The 17580-nt window shown below is 47.1% G+C and overlaps 1 protein-coding gene across 1 annotated transcript in view; it reads left to right on the forward strand.

Annotated features, from left to right (window-relative positions):
* Positions 1-17580, forward strand: part of LOC146861181 (dynein axonemal heavy chain 11-like) — a 2741463-nt gene that overhangs the window by 346034 nt on the left and 2377849 nt on the right. Inside the window, exons 9-10 of the mRNA XM_085646213.1 lie at positions 9702-9871; positions 12271-12490. Coding sequence (XP_085502339.1) covers positions 9702-9871; positions 12271-12490 — 390 coding nt within the window. The remainder of the gene's footprint in view (positions 1-9701; positions 9872-12270; positions 12491-17580) is intronic.

Consider the following 17580-nt stretch of genomic DNA (forward strand, 5'->3'; position numbering starts at 1 on the left):
TGTCCAAGCAACCAGGGTTCGATAAGTGGGATCTGATCGGCCTCTCGAAGGTCGGGGATATGTGGAGAACAGATGGGGTGATTCCATTTAATGACCTCCAGAGAGACTATCAGTTGCAGGGAGGGGAAACCTTTTGTTACCTCCAGGCCCGCAATGCTGTACTCAGAGCGATCCCTAAAGGGACGGAATTGCCAGTCTCCTCGCTCCTAGAAGATAGGCTATTGCACGATTATCTCAACGTGAAAGCTATCTCATTGACCAACTGTAAAATCCTGAACATGCCGGACACCCAGGAGAAAATTTGGGCGAAATGGGTAGACGACGTAGGAGACATAGATGACGGCGACTGGCAGGTGATGATCCGTTCTCGTTTCAAACTCATTGAGCTCAAATTGCTCCACCGAGCCTACTATACTAGCTCAGTACTTGTCAAAATGGGGGTAATAGATTCTCCGGCCTGTCCCCGTGAATGCAGTCTCACCGGTACATACATACACCAATGGTGGGAATGCCCGATCCTCCAGAAATACTGGGAGAAGGTTCTATTGGTCATGTCCCGGATTAGTAAGGCACCTATTGACGTCTCCCCCCAGGTTTTGTCTTTTAAATATCTAGGAAGTCACGGATTTATCACAGTCGGAGAGGCTATGAGTCTCTTTGGGCTGTATGGTAGCAAAACACAATATCGCCAGAACATGGAAGGGAGGGGCTCAACTACGATACTCTGACTGGGAGTCAGATATGGACTGTTGTATGCAAGCAGAGAGGGTGATCTACAAAAGCAGGAGATGCCAGCATAAATGGACAAGAATTTGGGGCCCATGGAATGAGAGTAGGGGTTTGTTATGTACCCTGTTCAGTGATTCCCCCTTACTGGTGATTGATAACGAGGACATTTAATGTTTGTAAATATATAGGAAACTATGAAACATGTGATTGCACTGTAGACCCTGCGCTACGATTTGTTTTTTATTAGTACAGATACATGGTGACTAACTGGATATGTTGATGACTGCACCGCACTGCATTTGTTTTTTGCTGTAATGTGTTTATGTTGATTTTTTCAATAAAATAAATGTAAAAAAAAAACAATGGAAAGCAGAGGGATCTCCTCGAGTGTCTCTCTGGAATGGACTGCGCAATGGACCTTAAATTTTCAGTCTTCGTGCACGGGGCTGTTCACAAAAGCACATGAAAATTTAGAGTCGGCGGGCCGCCTTTAGGGGTGTCCCTGTGAAAATATATGAAGTCTCAGATGGCATGTCTGAGAGTGGGAAAACTAGAACTATGCAAATTCAGAACAATAGCGCATTTAATAAGACACAACATCTATGAGGTGCAATACAAATGTAAATGTGAGTTTTGAACGGGGTCTGCATATTATTGGTTTATACCAGAGTTACGGTATACTGTTCTTTTTGTTTATATTGAGGGGTTCAAGGAAAACATGAGATTGTCATTACCCTGAACATATATTACAGACTTGATCTGTTTCATGTTATTTGTACATTTGGAATCTCTATAAAATCATTGTGTCACCAAAATCAGCAGAAAACCCGATCCAGGGCCTTTAGGTAAATTGTTCATCGAAGTGGGAAAAGGCAGGAAGACTTTTGCATACTTCTGTGGATAATGTCATCAGTGATGCCATTTGACATGTCATCAGTGACGTCTGTGACCATGTCATGAGTTATGTAATATGTGAGGTCATAAGCAGTGGTTTATGGGGGCGTAAGTGTAGTTAGCTTAGGTAACTATCCCTGTAACCTTTGTTTTTTTCAGTGAATTTCGAAGGTTTTTTAAAAATTTTATTTCCCAACTCTAATGTCCTTGTAACCTTTGTTTTTTAAAGCAAATTCACAAGGTGTTTCTAATTCTATTTCCTAACTATAACGTCCCTGTAAACTTAGTTTTTTTAAGTGAATTTCTCGATCAATCAATCAGAATCCTATAAAATGCAACTACTCACCCGTGAAGGTCTCAAGGCACTGGGTGGGGCTGGGTCTGCGGTTCAGTTGAAGAGCCATGTTTTGAGGTACTCCCAGAATTGCTTCAGCGATGATAATTGCCTGAGGTGCAGAGGCAGGGAGTTTCAGGTCTTCGCAGCGAGGTAAGAGAAGGATTTTCCTCCAGCCGTGGTCTTGAGGATCCGTGGGACAGTGGCCAGTGCCAGTTGGGTGGAGCAGAGATGTCTGGTGGGAATGTTGAAGGAGAGGCGGTGGTTGAGGTATGCAGGTCCGGTGTTGTGGAGGGCTTTGTAGGCCTGCGTGAGAAGCTTGAAGGTGATTCTCTTGTTGACAGGTAGCCAGTAAAGGTCTCTCAGGTGGCCGGTGATGTGGTTGCAGCGTGGGATGTTCAAGATTGGTCTGGCAGAGGTGTTCTTGATGGTATGCAGTTTTTGGGAGTTTCTGGGTGGTGCCGACATGGAGTACGTTGCAGTAGTCGCATTTGCTGCTGCCGAGTGCATGGATGACCATTTTCCTGGACTTGATGGGGATCCACTTGAAGCTCTTACGAAAGAAGCGGAGCGTGTGGAAGCAGGAGGACTAGACGGTGTTGATTTGAAGGTTGAGAGTGTGGAGTCCAGGATGATGCCAAGGCTATGTTCATGGTCCATGGGTGTTGGGGGGTTTCCGAGCGCTGCGGGCTACCAAGAGTCATCCCATGCAGAGGGGGAGGAGCCCAGGATGAGGCCTTTGTCTTGTCTAAGTCTAGGTTGAGGCAGCTGCCCTTCATTTAAGTGGCGTCTGCCTTCATCCTATCATGGAAGCTGCTCTTGGTGGCTGTTGGTTCATGTGTGAGAGAGAGAATCACCTGGGTGTCATTGGCGTAGGGTATGATATTGAGTCCGTGGCTTCTGATGATGACTGTGAGAAGGGCCACGTAGATGTTGAAGAGAGTGGGGCTTAGGTAGGATCCCTGAGGTATTCCGCAGATGATCTCTGTTGTTTCTGATTTGAACAGTGGAAGTCTGACTTTGCGTTCAGCCAATGAGGAAGGAGTGGATCCATTCTAGGGCTTTGCCATGGATGCCGGCGTTGTTGAGTCTTCCGCAGAGGGTGTGGTGAGAGACGGTGTTGAAGGTGACTGAGAAGTCCAGGAGGATGAGGGCTATAGTCTTGCCTTGGTCAAGAAGGGTGTGGATGTCATCTGTAGCAGTGACAAGAGTGGTCTCAGTGCTGTTGTTGCTTCTGAAGCCCAATTGGGATATGTCCAGGATGTTGTTCATTTCGACGAACTCAGAGAGTCTGGCATTGATGTCCTTCTTGATGAGCTTGGCTGTAAAATAGAGCAGAGAGAAGGGTTTGGTTTTCTATGGGCTTCTAACTAGTAGTCGTGTTTGCAGAGTGGTGGCGAGAGGGGCGGGGCCTCCGACCAGCTCTCAGTAATCCTGCTGTGCCAGACGTACTTGAGGTAATAGGAGGGCTTCTTGGCTCCAAAGGATCCTCAGCATCCAGTAGGACTTCGACCCCCAACCAGTACTGCACCAGGTGGTGTATTTGCAGAATGATGGCGAAAGAGGGCAGGGCCTCTGATCAGCTTTCAGTAATTGCACTTTGTACCACTTAAAGGAGGTAAAAGGAGGGGTTCTTGGCCCCCAAAGACCCTCACATTCAAAGTGACTTCTTCCCCCAACCAGTAGTGAACTAGGAGTTGCATTTGCAGAGTGGTGGAGAAAGGGGGTTGGGGCTCTGAAGACATCTCTGCAATCCCACTGTGTTGGACTTACTGGAGGTAACATGAGGGGTTATTGGCAACCAAGGACCTTCAGCAGCCAAGGGAACTTCATCCCATGACCAGTAGTGCACCAGGAGGTGTGTTTGCAGAGTGGGGGATAAAAGGGGTGTGACCTCTCAATACCTCTCAGCAATCCAGCTGTGTGGGACTTACTAGAAGTAACAGGAGGGGTTTCTGGCTCCCAAGGTCCCTCAGCATCCAAGGCAACTTCTTCATCCAACCAGTAGGGTGCTAGGAGGCCCCCTTTGCAGAGTGGTGGTGAAAGGGGGTGGGGCCTCCAACAACCTCTCAGCAATCCCACCGTGTGGGACTTACTGGAGGTAATAGGATGGATTGTTGCCCACCAAGGACCCTCAGGAGTCATGGGATGCCATCCCCCAACAAGTGGTGTGCCAGAATGCTTGTTTGCAGAGTAGTAGTGAAAGGGGGCGGGCCTCTGGTGACATCCCCATCCCAGGAACCACATTCCCCGTGGTCAGGCATTTTTGGAATGGAGAGTGGGGCTGTGCAGCCCCCCTTCCTGGGCCGACACCAACCCCTGGAGGCTGGCCTGAAAAAAAAAAATGATTTAGAGGAGGGGGACGCCTCAGAGGACCCCATCCCCAGGGGGTTGGCTATTTAGAGAAGGGGCAGGGCGTTTCATGGCTGCATGGCCCCCCTCCCCGGGCCAAATTCTGCCCCGTAAAACACATCTCCCGGGCATGGTCATGTTAAAGTGGGTGCCTCCATGGGACACGCTCTCCCCTGGGCCTCAGCGGAGCCTTATGGACCCAGTGCTCCCAGCGGAGTCCCCGCCTCCTGTGGGAGACGGTATCGCGGTCACACACATGGAGCAGCTAAAACGTTAGCTCCATGTGTGTGAAAGTAATTCTGCTCCGCTTCCAGCTTGCTGGAAGCAGAGCGTTTGCTGTGGCTTGGTGGTAAAGTTCCCGCCAAGTCACAGCAAACAGCTATGTCCCAGGGGTGGTACCCCGGGACTTAGCAGGAACCGGTCATGTGGGGTGGGCCAGGGCCATCTATAGCTCCAGGAGGGGGCCACATGACCACCCTCCTTTCTTGATGCAAAGCCCGCCCCAGGGTGGTGGTGATCCCCGGTCTGAGAACTGGCCCCCTCCCATTTTTTTTAAGTGAGCGTGGCCCTGGGGAGGTGGTGGTCCCTGGGGGGTCCCTGGGGCCCCCTACTACATCTTTATCATGGCCTCAGGGAGGTGGTGGTCCCCAGGGCTGGGGAGGTCCTAGAGGCCCCCAAAACAATTCATTTGCCCCAGGGAGTTGGTGGTCCCTGGGGCCAGGGGAGGTCTGGGAGCCCCCATAACAATTATTTAGCCTCAGGAGCTGGTGGTACCCAGGGGACAGGGGAGGTCCAAGAGGCCCACCCAAGATGTTTTTGGAATGTGGCCCCAGGAAGGTGGTGGTCCCTGGGACCCCCTCAGTTTTAAAATAAATAAACCCTTTTCCATCCGCTCCCTGTGTGTGAGAGCAATGCTGGCTTCTGCAGGAGGCAGCTAGTCAGAAGGGAGTGTGGGGGCCTTCAGGCCCCCTTGCGGTCCCCAATGAAAGACACTGAGTGCCCTTGGTGAGACTTTTTTTATGTCATCAGTGATGTCATTAGTGGTCACTGACCATGTCATGAGTGATGTAATATGTGAGGTCCTAAGCAGTGTATTGCTGGGTGTAAGTTATAGTTAGCTCAGGCAATTATAACTTCTGAATTTCACTGGTTTTTGTATGAGTGAAATCTGACCCTAACTATAATGTCCCTGTAACCTTTTGTTTTTTTCAGTGAATAAATATCTATAGCTATATATAGGCCTGGTTCCAAACTCGATGTCATTGGGACTTGCATGAGATCAGAAGCCTCTGTGAAGTTGCAGATCAGTGTGGTAGCCAGGCCATACTCTGCAAGCTGTGGCTACAGAGGGAACACTTTTCATTCAAGCCGTACTTCTGAAGTCGCTGCATAGATTCATTCCAACAGGAATCACTGCAACCACCCGTGGACGCACTTGCTGGTTTACTCACGATCAGCCCTTCAATGGTTTCTCTATGCTCTAAATGCCTTTGCATTACCCATTAAGACCCTGATTTCAAGAGTGGTCCGTCGAACTGCCGTCAGCTACGGCAGTGGTTAGGAGACCGACTGAAAAGAAGGTGGCGGTCCGACTGCTGCATTTTATTGTGTCTGCCGTGCTGGTGATTGGAAAGTGCTCTGTCTCATGGTGGTTTATGCTGCGGCCAAGGAAAAGGACAACAGGACAAGCCGCCGTTATAGGGAGCACCTCCTTCACGTCCATGGACTGTGTGCCATGCACCAAATTGTGCATGGCACTCAGTGCGTGGAGGTGATTTGGGACTCTATATGTGCCCCCAGGGCCACTTGCACTGACCCACAATGGTCGGGCTCTGTTTGGGGTCCCCATTATGCCTTTCCAACAGCCTTTACATGACAGTGTTACCGCCATAGATAGGCTGTCGGAAAGGGATCTCCAAATCCTGATGGCGGAGCTTGGCTCGGCACCATCACAATTAAGGGCCGCCACTCTGACCGCCTCCTGTTCAGGATCTGAGATCCTGGCGGAGGCGGCGGTCTGGACTCCGACTGCCATGGTCCGATCGCCAACATTGAAATGCAGTGGTCAGACCGAAGGGCTGTCGGCTGTCTAACCGTCATCAATTGCCAATTGGGAGTGGTCACACCGCCGTCATAATGAGGCCAAGTGTTTAACAGACATGAAACATTAGAGCTTGCTCATGTGCTACAACTGGGTAGATCTTAACTCAAGAGCTCTATTCTCAAAACTTGCACTTACTGAGTACTGCATGTTAAGATAGCCCACTCCAGAGGCCGCTCTTTTCACAATCTCCCTATCTTGGATTTCTCGAGAATCAGCTGAAAGGACGAAAACATTCCTGTTTTGGTACAATGTATTGCCTCCTATAGTGACTTCTTTTAATTGAATCCGTGTTTGTTATAATGTCAAGAAGATTTCAGGTGTTTCTACACATTAGAAAATAAATAATATGTTTTATTTGAATACATTTTTATTAGCATTGTTGATGACAATAAATTAAATATTAACTGGATTTGTTAGATTGCGCAGCAACAATGCAAACATTAAGGCAGTCCTTTGCAAAAAGTTGTTGGAGGGTTGACCTGGTAAGAATCTTTTCTCATCCCCCAGACTAACTGTGAAAATCCAAGCAACAAAGATGAGCCAATAAGAAGAAAAACTCCAAGGAAGCTAAGAAGGAACATTAAGGCCTATATGTGTATTATGTGTGATTTCCTAATAGGAAATCGCAATTTAGCGATTTCCTAATTGCGATTTCCTAATAGTAATCATGACTCCGTAAGAATTGCTATTAGGAAATCGCAACTTAGGTACCTTTCAATTTGTGATTCCCAAATAGTGATTTCTTCGGATTCGCTATTTAGGAATCGCAAATGGGAAATTTGGTACATATGGGCCAATATCATTGGGCGGATGCATATAAACCTACTATATCAATCTGATACTGTAAAGAATTGTGTTTTAATACATTTTAATTCTTACAGTTGATTTACTGTAATCACTCATAGTGGTGAAGGATACTAGATTTTAATACTCCCTGATCACTGAAATCAGTGAAGGATTCCTTTCCACTTTTCTTCCCCTTATCAGCAACTGTTTGTTTTGCAGTTATATATTCATTATTCATTTTGAAGTGTGGAAAATGTTGACAGCATGATCCTATACATATAGGGCCTTATTCCAATGTAGGTGGGCCCTCCACCAACAGTCTGTCTACAAAAGCGGTCCGACCACTGGATTCTGACCTGACGGTCAGAGGCATTGGGTGGAGAGAATGACCGCTGCTTTCCTGACAGACTCAAAGAGCCTGTCAGGGCAACGGTGGAAAGATAATCCCTACAATAGAGGAAGTGCCTGCTCAGGCACTGCCATAGGGATTACAATGCCTGTTTCCCCATGTCTTTTCATGACAGTCCAACTGCCATGAAATGGCAGATGAAAAGGGACTTTGGGGGCCCCCACCAGGGCCCCCGTCCCCCTGGGCCTCCACAATGGGGGCTGGGGGCATAGGTGGTGCCTCCCAAAATCCATGCCTTTAACACCGTGCATGGGTGTTTAAAAATATGCCTTTTTCAATTGCAGCTTGTGCTGTGGCCTTTTTCTGGGCCATAGCACAAGCCGCAATTGAAAATGGCATGCTACTGGGGGTCGCATTGGAATACAAGTGGTGGGACCGTCCACTACTACTGAGTGCCTGGTTCTCAAAGGTAAACGTACATTTTTGTGTACGTTTTTTTTGTATTCGCTAACTCTAAGTTAATAGTAAGTGTTTGACTGAAGAGATTCGAGGCGGAGAACCCTGCACATGAAGGATAGGTCTGTCCTATTTTTGTATGTGCGGCATTCTCCACACAACTGCGGAGTCTCCACGGCATCAATGTATTAACTCATAGCGCCTCATTCCGATGTTGGACGGACCGCGGTGGTCCGCCCTACATCTAGTTTATCAGTAAGACCACCGGATTCCGGCAGTCAGAGTAATTTGGGTGGGGGGAGAGACCGCCGCCTCTAACAGGCTCAAGGTGCTGTCGGGTTGGTGGTTGGAGCCTAATTCCTACAATGGGGGTGGTGCCAGTTGAGGCACCGCAGTAGGGATTAGGATGTCCCTTTCCCTCAGCCTGTACATTGGGGGCCCACTGCCATGTAAAGGCAGATGGAAAGGGGCTTTGGGGGTCCTAAGCAGGACCCCCGTCCCCAGTGGGCCACTGGATTGTGGCATGGGGGGCACATGCGGTGACTCCCAAGCATTCATGCACCGTGTGCCAGGCACCACATGATGCCTTGCACACGGTGCATGGATGTTTAAAAATATGCCTTTTCCAATTGTGACTTGTGCTGTGGCCCTTCCATGGGCTGCGGCACAAGCCGCAATCAGAAAAGGCATGTTTCCGACTGCCTTCATGGTGGTCGGATCGTAATATGGCGGGTGGAGACGCCGACTACATGTCGGACAGTCTCCATCCCGCAACGATGGCCGTCGGATGCTCGTCTGACTGCCATCGTAATGGGGCCAAAGTTGAGAATATTTCCCAAATATTACCAGTTGAGGTCATTTTTTTTCCACTTCCTGTTCGAGAGATCCGTCCTCCTTTGCTCTACCGGGACCCAACCCCTTTTGTGTGTATGCTACCTAAGTATTACTCACTTACTTTGAGTTTAATAAATTCACCTTATGCAGTGCAAGCGCATGAAACAGGCACTTTGGCTCTTCACTGTGCCATCATAGCCTATCATGATACGACCTCAGATGCATGTTAATTATGTCAGGTATCATTTCTGAATGCAGTATTCTGACACAAAACTTGTACATGGATATACATCTTAATGTAATGCATGATGAGTGAAATTACTGCCTTAAGAATGCAATTTCATTGGGAATTTCATAGGACAGGCATGAATAAGGGAAAAATTTGGACTAAAACTACTGTCTGTGTTTGACATAGATATATAAAGAGAGCTGCTAAAAATAAAATAAACTGCTAATAGAGCTCCTAGGAGAAACAAAGCTTTCATAAATGGCTCAAAACTCCTCTGCTTATCAACTTTTAGTCACGAGCACTTAGAATTATCTTTTTCGAATAACTACATAACTCATTGTTCAAAAAAATATCTTCTTCTTAACTAAGACTTAGCCATCTCGTTTTAATATTGTTGCTGTCTCTCTTCTAATTAGATACTAGTACGTTTGTTACACCAGAATCTGATGTATATATGCACTTGCCTGGCATCTTTTATGCCTAGCATCTCATAATGGATTTAAAGTTTTTCCAATAACTGAATAATACGTGCCAAGTTATGTTTCAACGGCAGTGCAGAATATTTCACAACTGCTAAATTATTCATAATGTCTCCAATTGTGTTTCTCCTTTCCCCTATTTTTTCTTCTCTTAGATCAATGTTTATGAATCACTGTACAAGAAAGTCTCAGCTCTTGAGAATCAAAAAGTATTTAATGGTTGGATCCAGGTTGATATTAAACCTTTCAAGGTATCCCTGAAGAATGTGATAAAGAAATGGAGCTGGATGTTTCAGGAACATCTTCTAAGCCATGTCTCAAACAGGTACTCAGCTGCTGCAAGACCTCCCGCTTTCATACTTCGTTCAGTTTCAAAATAGTTCATAATTTGGTATTCAGACAAAATATCTAAAAAAATATATTAGAGGCAAAAATTTTGAGTTTAAAATATTGTGGTGCAAGAATATCATGTGCAAAAATATCGTTGACAAGAATATTGATGTTAAATATATCTATGTTAATATCATTTACAAAAATATAATTGTCAATAATGTCATGTTTTCATTATGTTTATGTATTTTAGTGTATATTTTAATTATTTATGTTATACAGTTGTTTGATTACTTTTAATTGTTTTTAATCTAGTATGAACATTTTTAGCTGTTTTTAAATTTAATTTAATAGTTTATTGTTATTGAGGGGTTTATAGAGGTACAGGGTGGGAAGTAAATGAATCATTATTAATTAATATTTAGTTTTTAATTAATATTAATTGTTAATTAACTATGTTAATGGTGTAATTTATTTATTATGTTACGTTTTAGGTAGAGAATGTGGGGTTTGTAAGGATATAGAGTGGGAAGTAATTTAATTTTAAAGAATGACTTTTTAATTATTATTATTCATTTAATTATATAAATTGTGTAATTAATTGAATTTAATATTGATATTTTTGGTGTAGGTTCTTTATTTTGTAGGGGTAAAGGATGTGAAGAAAATTAATTTTAATGATTAATAATTAAGGTTAATTATTAATAACTTTAATTGATAATTAAATATGTTAAATGCATAATTAGGATATTTTTAAGTTATATATCAAATGCAGGTTGTTGCGGTTGTAGGGATAAATGTTGGGAAGTTAATTAAATATAATTAGTAAATTATTATTGATTGTTTAATTGATAATTATGTCAAATGTTTCTAAGGTATATTTTAGGTGTTTGTTGCTGAGTTTGTAGAGGTATAGGGTAGAAAGTTATTTGCTATAGTAAATGTAAACATTATTTTTCATAAATTGTGTTATCATGTTATCTTTTATTTGTGTTATGATTTTTAATTGTAAATAAGATTACATTTGTTTTTGTTAACATAGTGAGAATATAGTGTGGTATTAATGTTTGTTGTAATTTAAAATATTTATTAAACATTGTAATAAATATGTATTTGTTTTCAAATATATATATATATATTTTAATATTTCTATTTTTTGCTATTTAATGTACTTGTTAAAATATTTTATTTGTTTGAAGTTAGCTACTCCCTCCCTACTGTTGCACAAACTGGAAAGGGAATTACCCCTCCGTAATCCAACGTTCTCTCTACTGTGGCACAGACTGGAGTGGAAATAGTAAGTGTTGTCCCTCATGAGTCCAGCCCTTTCCCTGCTGTTGCACTGATTGGAGTGGGAATAATTAATTCTTACTCCTCCTAAGTCCAACTTTTTCCCTACTTTTGCACCGACTGGAGCAGGAAAAGTACATTTTACCCCTCCAAAATCCAACACTTTCCCTACTGTTGCAGTGACTGGAGTGGGAATAGTAAATTGCTACTGCTCTGCAATCCAACTCTTTCCCTACTGTTGCACAGACTGGAGTGGTATTACTAAATTGTACCCCTTCTGAGTCCAACCCTTTCCCTACTGTTGTACAGTGTAAAGTCGGTTTTACCTTCTGTTGCACACATTGGAGTGAGAATAGTATATGCATTATTCCTACACTGTAATAGTTCTGTTTATATTGTTTGGATTTATTTTATTATGATGTTTGTATGTATTTAAAATTACATGCTTTTTATTTAGTAACGTTTGTAATATTTAATATATTTTTATTAAAATGGAATTGTTGATAAGTTTATTTTTATGTGTAATTAAATTGTTTTTTTAAAAATTATTTACAGTTCATTTTAATGATTTTTAATTTATTGTCTGTGTGCATGTATATATATATATGTGTATGTGTGTGTGTGAATATATATATATAAATTATTATTTTAATAGTTTTGAGTTATATATGTTTAAATAAAAATGAGTATGACATTAATATATATTTTGTAATTATTTAAATATATTTCATTTTAATTATATTATTGCTAAATATGAATATTTATAGTGGTTAATATTTTAAGTCTATATATATGTTAAAAAGCAACATTTTTGTGTTCGATATTAGTGTATAACTATATTTTAATTTCAATATTGTATGGGATAACGATATTTTTGTGTTCAATATTTTTGACTCGATATTTGTGGTCTCAATATTTTGCTGGTGAACCACATATTTTTCTAGACAATTTCAGTGTTCTGAATCTTTTATATACTTCTAGGTTTTAGTTATCTTGAGTGGAAATCCGAAACGTTTTTCTGAACATTGCCCCATTATCTTGACCTGCTTTCTTTTCAAACCTTGAGATGGCAACTATTTAATGCATTTCCCTTCTATATTTCAGTGTGTGTGAGCTGGAAGAATTTATTTGTGAAACAGAAAAGGGACTAGCTAAGAAAGTAAAGAGTGGAGACTATGCAGTGCTTCTTGAAATAATGGGACATCTAATGGCAATGCGTGACAGACAGTCAACAGATGACAATTTTAAACCTCTCAAATCAACAGCTGATCTTCTGAGAGCCTATAAGCAACGGTTACCAGAGCAGATCTACACTCAACTAGAAGTAAGTAATCAATTATATTTACATTAATTTCAAGTCCACAGTTGCATAGCTTATGATTTTAAAAAAACGTATAATTGGAGAACTACTTGTGTACCTGAAGTGTATACATCTAATGTTGTCTTGTGAAGGTTTGTCTGTGCTTTGTTGCAGTCACTATCTAGAATCTGTTTCTCACAGAGGAAAAAGGACAATAGAGAATATGTGCCATATCTGGTGGTTCCCAAAGGCTTCATCTACTTTTTTAGTTCTGATGCAGCATAAAAGCTGATCATTCTTTACACGTCATAAAGGAAATCATTTTGACAAAGAAAAGATGTACGAGGTGAATTGTGCACTCTGCACACGTTTAGAAAAATAACATTGACTTTAAAAGTAGCTGAAGTGGTGGGCGTGGCTTGCTGCCGACGGGAATGGCCGCTCAGTAGCGAGGCTCTGAAGCGCCACTCCCGAAATATCCTGTCTCCTTCATGCCCCACTGACCCGACCCATGCCCTGAAACGTCCCCTGTGGCCCGGGGGCTCCCGCCGACCTAGCGGATGAGTTGGAGGCGGATTGGTGGCGGCGCCGGGGGAGAGCTCCGTGCTCCACGATCTCGCCGGCGGCCTGACTGTGGGGAGAGCGCCCCGGCCGGGCTGCAGCCTGTCTCCCCTGAGACCGGAGACTCGGAGTTCGGCACCCACACCAGTGCCGCGATGGGGCCCGGCGCGGACAGGCGGACTTCCCCGTCGCTCGGGGCTGGTGGACGTGACTGGCTGCTGTGGGAGCCCTGGTGGAGAGGGGGAGACCCGGCCGGGCATCCCCGGTGAGTGATTCGACCTGTGACTCAGCGCTGCCTGCCCGGGTGGCCTGCAGGGCGGCGGGCTACCCCATGGAATTGTGACTCTCCGCGCAGGGGCCCTGGACGATCTGGCACTGTCGCGGGTTCCCTGACGGCGGCGTCTAACTTCCCCGGGCCAGAGTGACAGCTGGGACGGCGAATAATGTGGAGGTGAACTTGGCGTAGAGAGGGCAAGGGCCTGCCCTATCCTTGACCCACTGGTTGGTGTGCGGACCTGGTGAGTCACCCGGAGCTCCCTCGACGCTGCGCTCTTGGTGGAGTGTCCCCCTAGCCGGGGTGCATCCTGCGAAAGCCGACAGGCCGGGTGGCACAGTCCACTGCGGGCGGCGGGGAGTAGCGGCTGCGCTCAGAGGCCGGGGAGTGCCACCTGGGCTGTGATTATGGCAACCGGACGGAGCAGCAGAACTGTGGCACAGAGTAAGGTGCCGATTCCGATCCGTTAAAAATATTCTCCGTACGAATCGTATCCGGATTTTTTTACGTACGAATCGTACAAGACCCGTACAAACTGGCAAGTACGATTCGTATGTTAAAAAACTCCATACGAATCGCATTAGGAAAATTCCCCGACACGTCCCCGGGTCTGAAAAAGTGTCCGACACGTCCCCGGACATTTTTACCTACGAATCGGGAAAATGAAGTCCGAGCGCGCAAGCACGATCCGTCCCGTCCGTCCGAATGCACAACCGTATGGAAAAAACACCGTACGGAGCGAACTCCCATAGCAACCATGGAGACATCCAAACATGTGCCCGCATACGCGCCAAACACCCCCCCAGCCCACCCCCCCAAGTACGCGCCGTACCCCCAGCCCCCCATGTACGCGCCGTACCCCCACCCCACCCCCGTCAGCACGGAGCGTACCCCCACCCCATAGGTACGGAGCGTACCCCCACCCCGTAGGTACGGTGCGTACCCCACCCCATGTAGGTACGGAGCGTACCCCCACCCCGTAGGTATGAAGCGTACCCCCCCTGTGTAGGTACGGAGTGTACCCCCACCCCGTAGGTACGGAGCGTACCCCCACCCCGTAGGTACGGAGCATACCCCCATCCCGTAGGTACGGTGTGTACCCCCACCCCCGTGTAGGTACAAAGCGTACCCCCACCCCGTAGGTACGAAGCATACCCACACCCCGTGTAGGTACGGAGCGTCCCCCCACCCTGTAGGTACAAAGCGTACCCCCACCCCGTAGTTACGGAGCATACCCCCACCCCGTAGGTACGGAGTGTACCCCCACCCCATAGGTACGGTGCGTACCCCCACCCTGTGTAGGTACGGAGCGTACCCCCACCCCGTAGGTACGAAGCGTACCCCCACCCCGTGTAGGTACGGAGCATACCCCCACCCCGTAGGTACGGAGTGTACCCCCACCCCATAGGTACGGAGCATACCCCCACCCCGTAGGTACGGTGCTTACCCCCACCCCGTGTAGGTACGGAGCGTACCCCCACCCCGTAGGTATGAAGCGTACCCCCACACCGTAGGTATGAAGCGTACCCCCACCCCATGTAGGTACGGAGCGTACCCCCACCCCGTAGGTACGAAGCGTACCCCCTCCCCGTGTAGGTACGGAGCGTACCCCCACCCCGTAGGTACGGAGCATACCCCCACCCCGTAGGTACGGAGCGTACCCCACCCCCCCATATGTACGGTGTGTACCCCCAGCGTGTACGGTGGGCGGGGGTATGCACCGTACCTACATGGGGTGGGGGTACGCTCAATACCTACGGGGTGGGGGTACGCTCCATACCTACGGGGTGGGGGTACGCTCCGTACCTACGGGGTGGGGGTATGCTCCGTACCTACGGGGTGGGTGTACGCTCCGTACCTACACGGGGTGGGGTGGCGGTACGCACCGTACATACGGGGGGTGGGGGTATGCACCGTACCTACGGGGTGGGGGTACGGCACGGACATGGGGGGGCTGGGGGGTACGGTGCGGACGTGTAGGGATGGGGGTACGGTGCGTACCGGGCCACCTTTTTGCCGTGCATCGTGGCGTACTTAGCTTTTCCGGCACTTTTTGGGTCCCGTAAAAATATTGCCATGCGAAGTGCTGTGGGTACGAATCGTACTTGCTGGTCCGTAAAACGCTGCCTGACTCCGTGCGAATGTCGCGTACGCGGTGTCCCGGATCGGAATTGCGGGTATATTTTAGCCAGTCGGTGTTTTTTACGATTCGTACTTGCATGTTTGTAAGGTATTTTTCCCGGGTACGGCCCCCATATTGGAGAAATTCGCCTGGCAACAACAACAAGGTGGTGAGCGGGTCGTGGTGCCGGCCTCGGATGGCAAGGCAGAACCAACGAACAAAGACCTTCTTGATTCGATCACAGCTGTAAAAGCATCCCTCGTAGCAAGGATAGATACCGTGACCACTGATGTGGGTCTGATTCGTGAAGAAAATTGCCGAACGTGTGGGCGCGGTGGAGAGCGTAACCAAAGAACTGACTGGCGTCACTAGCCTTCTCAAGCGAGAGGTCGCAGACCTGCGCGTCTCCCACGAACTACTGGCTCAGCAGTTGGATGCTTATGAAGGCAGGATGCGCCGGAACAACGTCCGCATTATTGATGTTCCGGAACGCGTGGAGGGGCAGGCAGCGGACCTCTTTGTCGAGGACCTGGTCCTCAAACACCTACAGCCCGAGGTTTTTCAAAGTGTTTCTCGACTGAGAGAGCCCATCGGGTGCCGGGTGGTCGCCCTCGGCCGGGGGTGCCCCCTCGACCACTTTTTGCCCGGGTGTTCAATTTCCGCGACCGGGACACCATTCTTCAAACTGTAAGGGCTGCCCGCCCCTTACTTACGAGAACAGCAAAATCACGTTCTTTCCTGATTTTACACTAAGAGTCCAGAAACAAAGACGCAGCTTCCTGGAGGTAAAAAGAGTTCTCCGTGACCAGGAAGTTAAATACGCAATGATGTTTCCCGCCAAGCTGCGGGTGGAGGCCGATGGGAAATCATGGTTCTTCACACGCCCGGAGGATGCTTGGGACTGGCTGGAGGGTTGGCGCACTGTGGATAAGAAGAATAAAAAGGGACCATCGGCGGCTGATAAGGCCGAAGATTGGCGCCAGCAGAGACGATCTCCTCCACACTCAGACTCTGATGCCCAGGGTCAAACAGGGGGACACTAACTCTGGACGCTGGTAAGATGATTTGTTGTTTGTATTGATCCATCGAAGCTCCCCGGAACATATCTGGCGACGGACTCGTGGGTCTCACGACGCCATGGTGATAATGATGGGTGTGTCCTGGGATGTGGGAAGCAATCACCCCTTTGGTACAATGTCACCATGGGCCACTATCGAGGACAATGGGGGTTGATTGCCTAGCTTTCACCGTTGCAGATTTGTTTTCCTCAGTTTCCACTTACTTAAGGGGACTGGTTCCCTTGCAGAGACTATTGCTGCATGTGCCGCGGCGTCGGAGCTCTGTTTGACATGTTTAACTACCCGGACTGAGTTGGGCGTTTCTTACACTAGTAGGGATGAGGTCAGGTGGGGGGGAAGGAACCTACGGGCTGTCAGTGACTGTGTTGGGAGTGGGACAGCTCACGTTTCCTCGAATTGTTCCTGTTGGGGCGACAGGTGCTCTGCATGCTGGGGGTGGCGGGCAGTTCTAGTCCTATTGTGCAGGGAGGCAGGGTTGGGGGTAGGTTTTCATGGCTTTGGGTTTGTTTGATTTGGTTTTGTTGGGGTGATGTTTCTTATTGTTTTAGTGCAGCAGTGCGTGATGGCATTTTCTATCAGGGCATTGTAAAGGGTACTTACCTCCAGGCTACTGATTTCACCTTCTTCACTCTCATGGAGGGCTGTAATACGACGGGCGAAGCATTTAAAGTAGTTGCAGAGGGGCCTCTCCGCAATAGTCACTCCGCTCACTCCATCATACTAATGTTGGGATCCTATGGCGAGAAGTCAGGGACTTAGCCTCATGACCTGGAACATCAATGGGCTGGGGGACAAAATCAAACGGGGCATAGTGCTGCAATATATCCATCGTCACCGACTAGACTTAGTGTTGTTCCAAGAAACCCACCTCATAGGTAACTCCTGTAGGGCCTTGGACAGAAAGGGGTATCGTATGGTAGCGCACTCCGGGTTTACCTCGGGGTCCAGAGGGGTGGGGATCCTCCTTCGTAAGGGCTGCCCCTATGTGATTCATACCACATGGACCGAACCACAGGGTAGATATGTTGTTTGCTCAGGCAGCTGCGAGGGCAAGGTCCTTAACATGTTCTCCGTATAT

This window comes from Triturus cristatus, chromosome 3_1 (assembly GCF_964204655.1).
Source record: "Triturus cristatus chromosome 3_1, aTriCri1.1, whole genome shotgun sequence".
Taxonomy (NCBI): domain Eukaryota; kingdom Metazoa; phylum Chordata; class Amphibia; order Caudata; family Salamandridae; genus Triturus; species Triturus cristatus.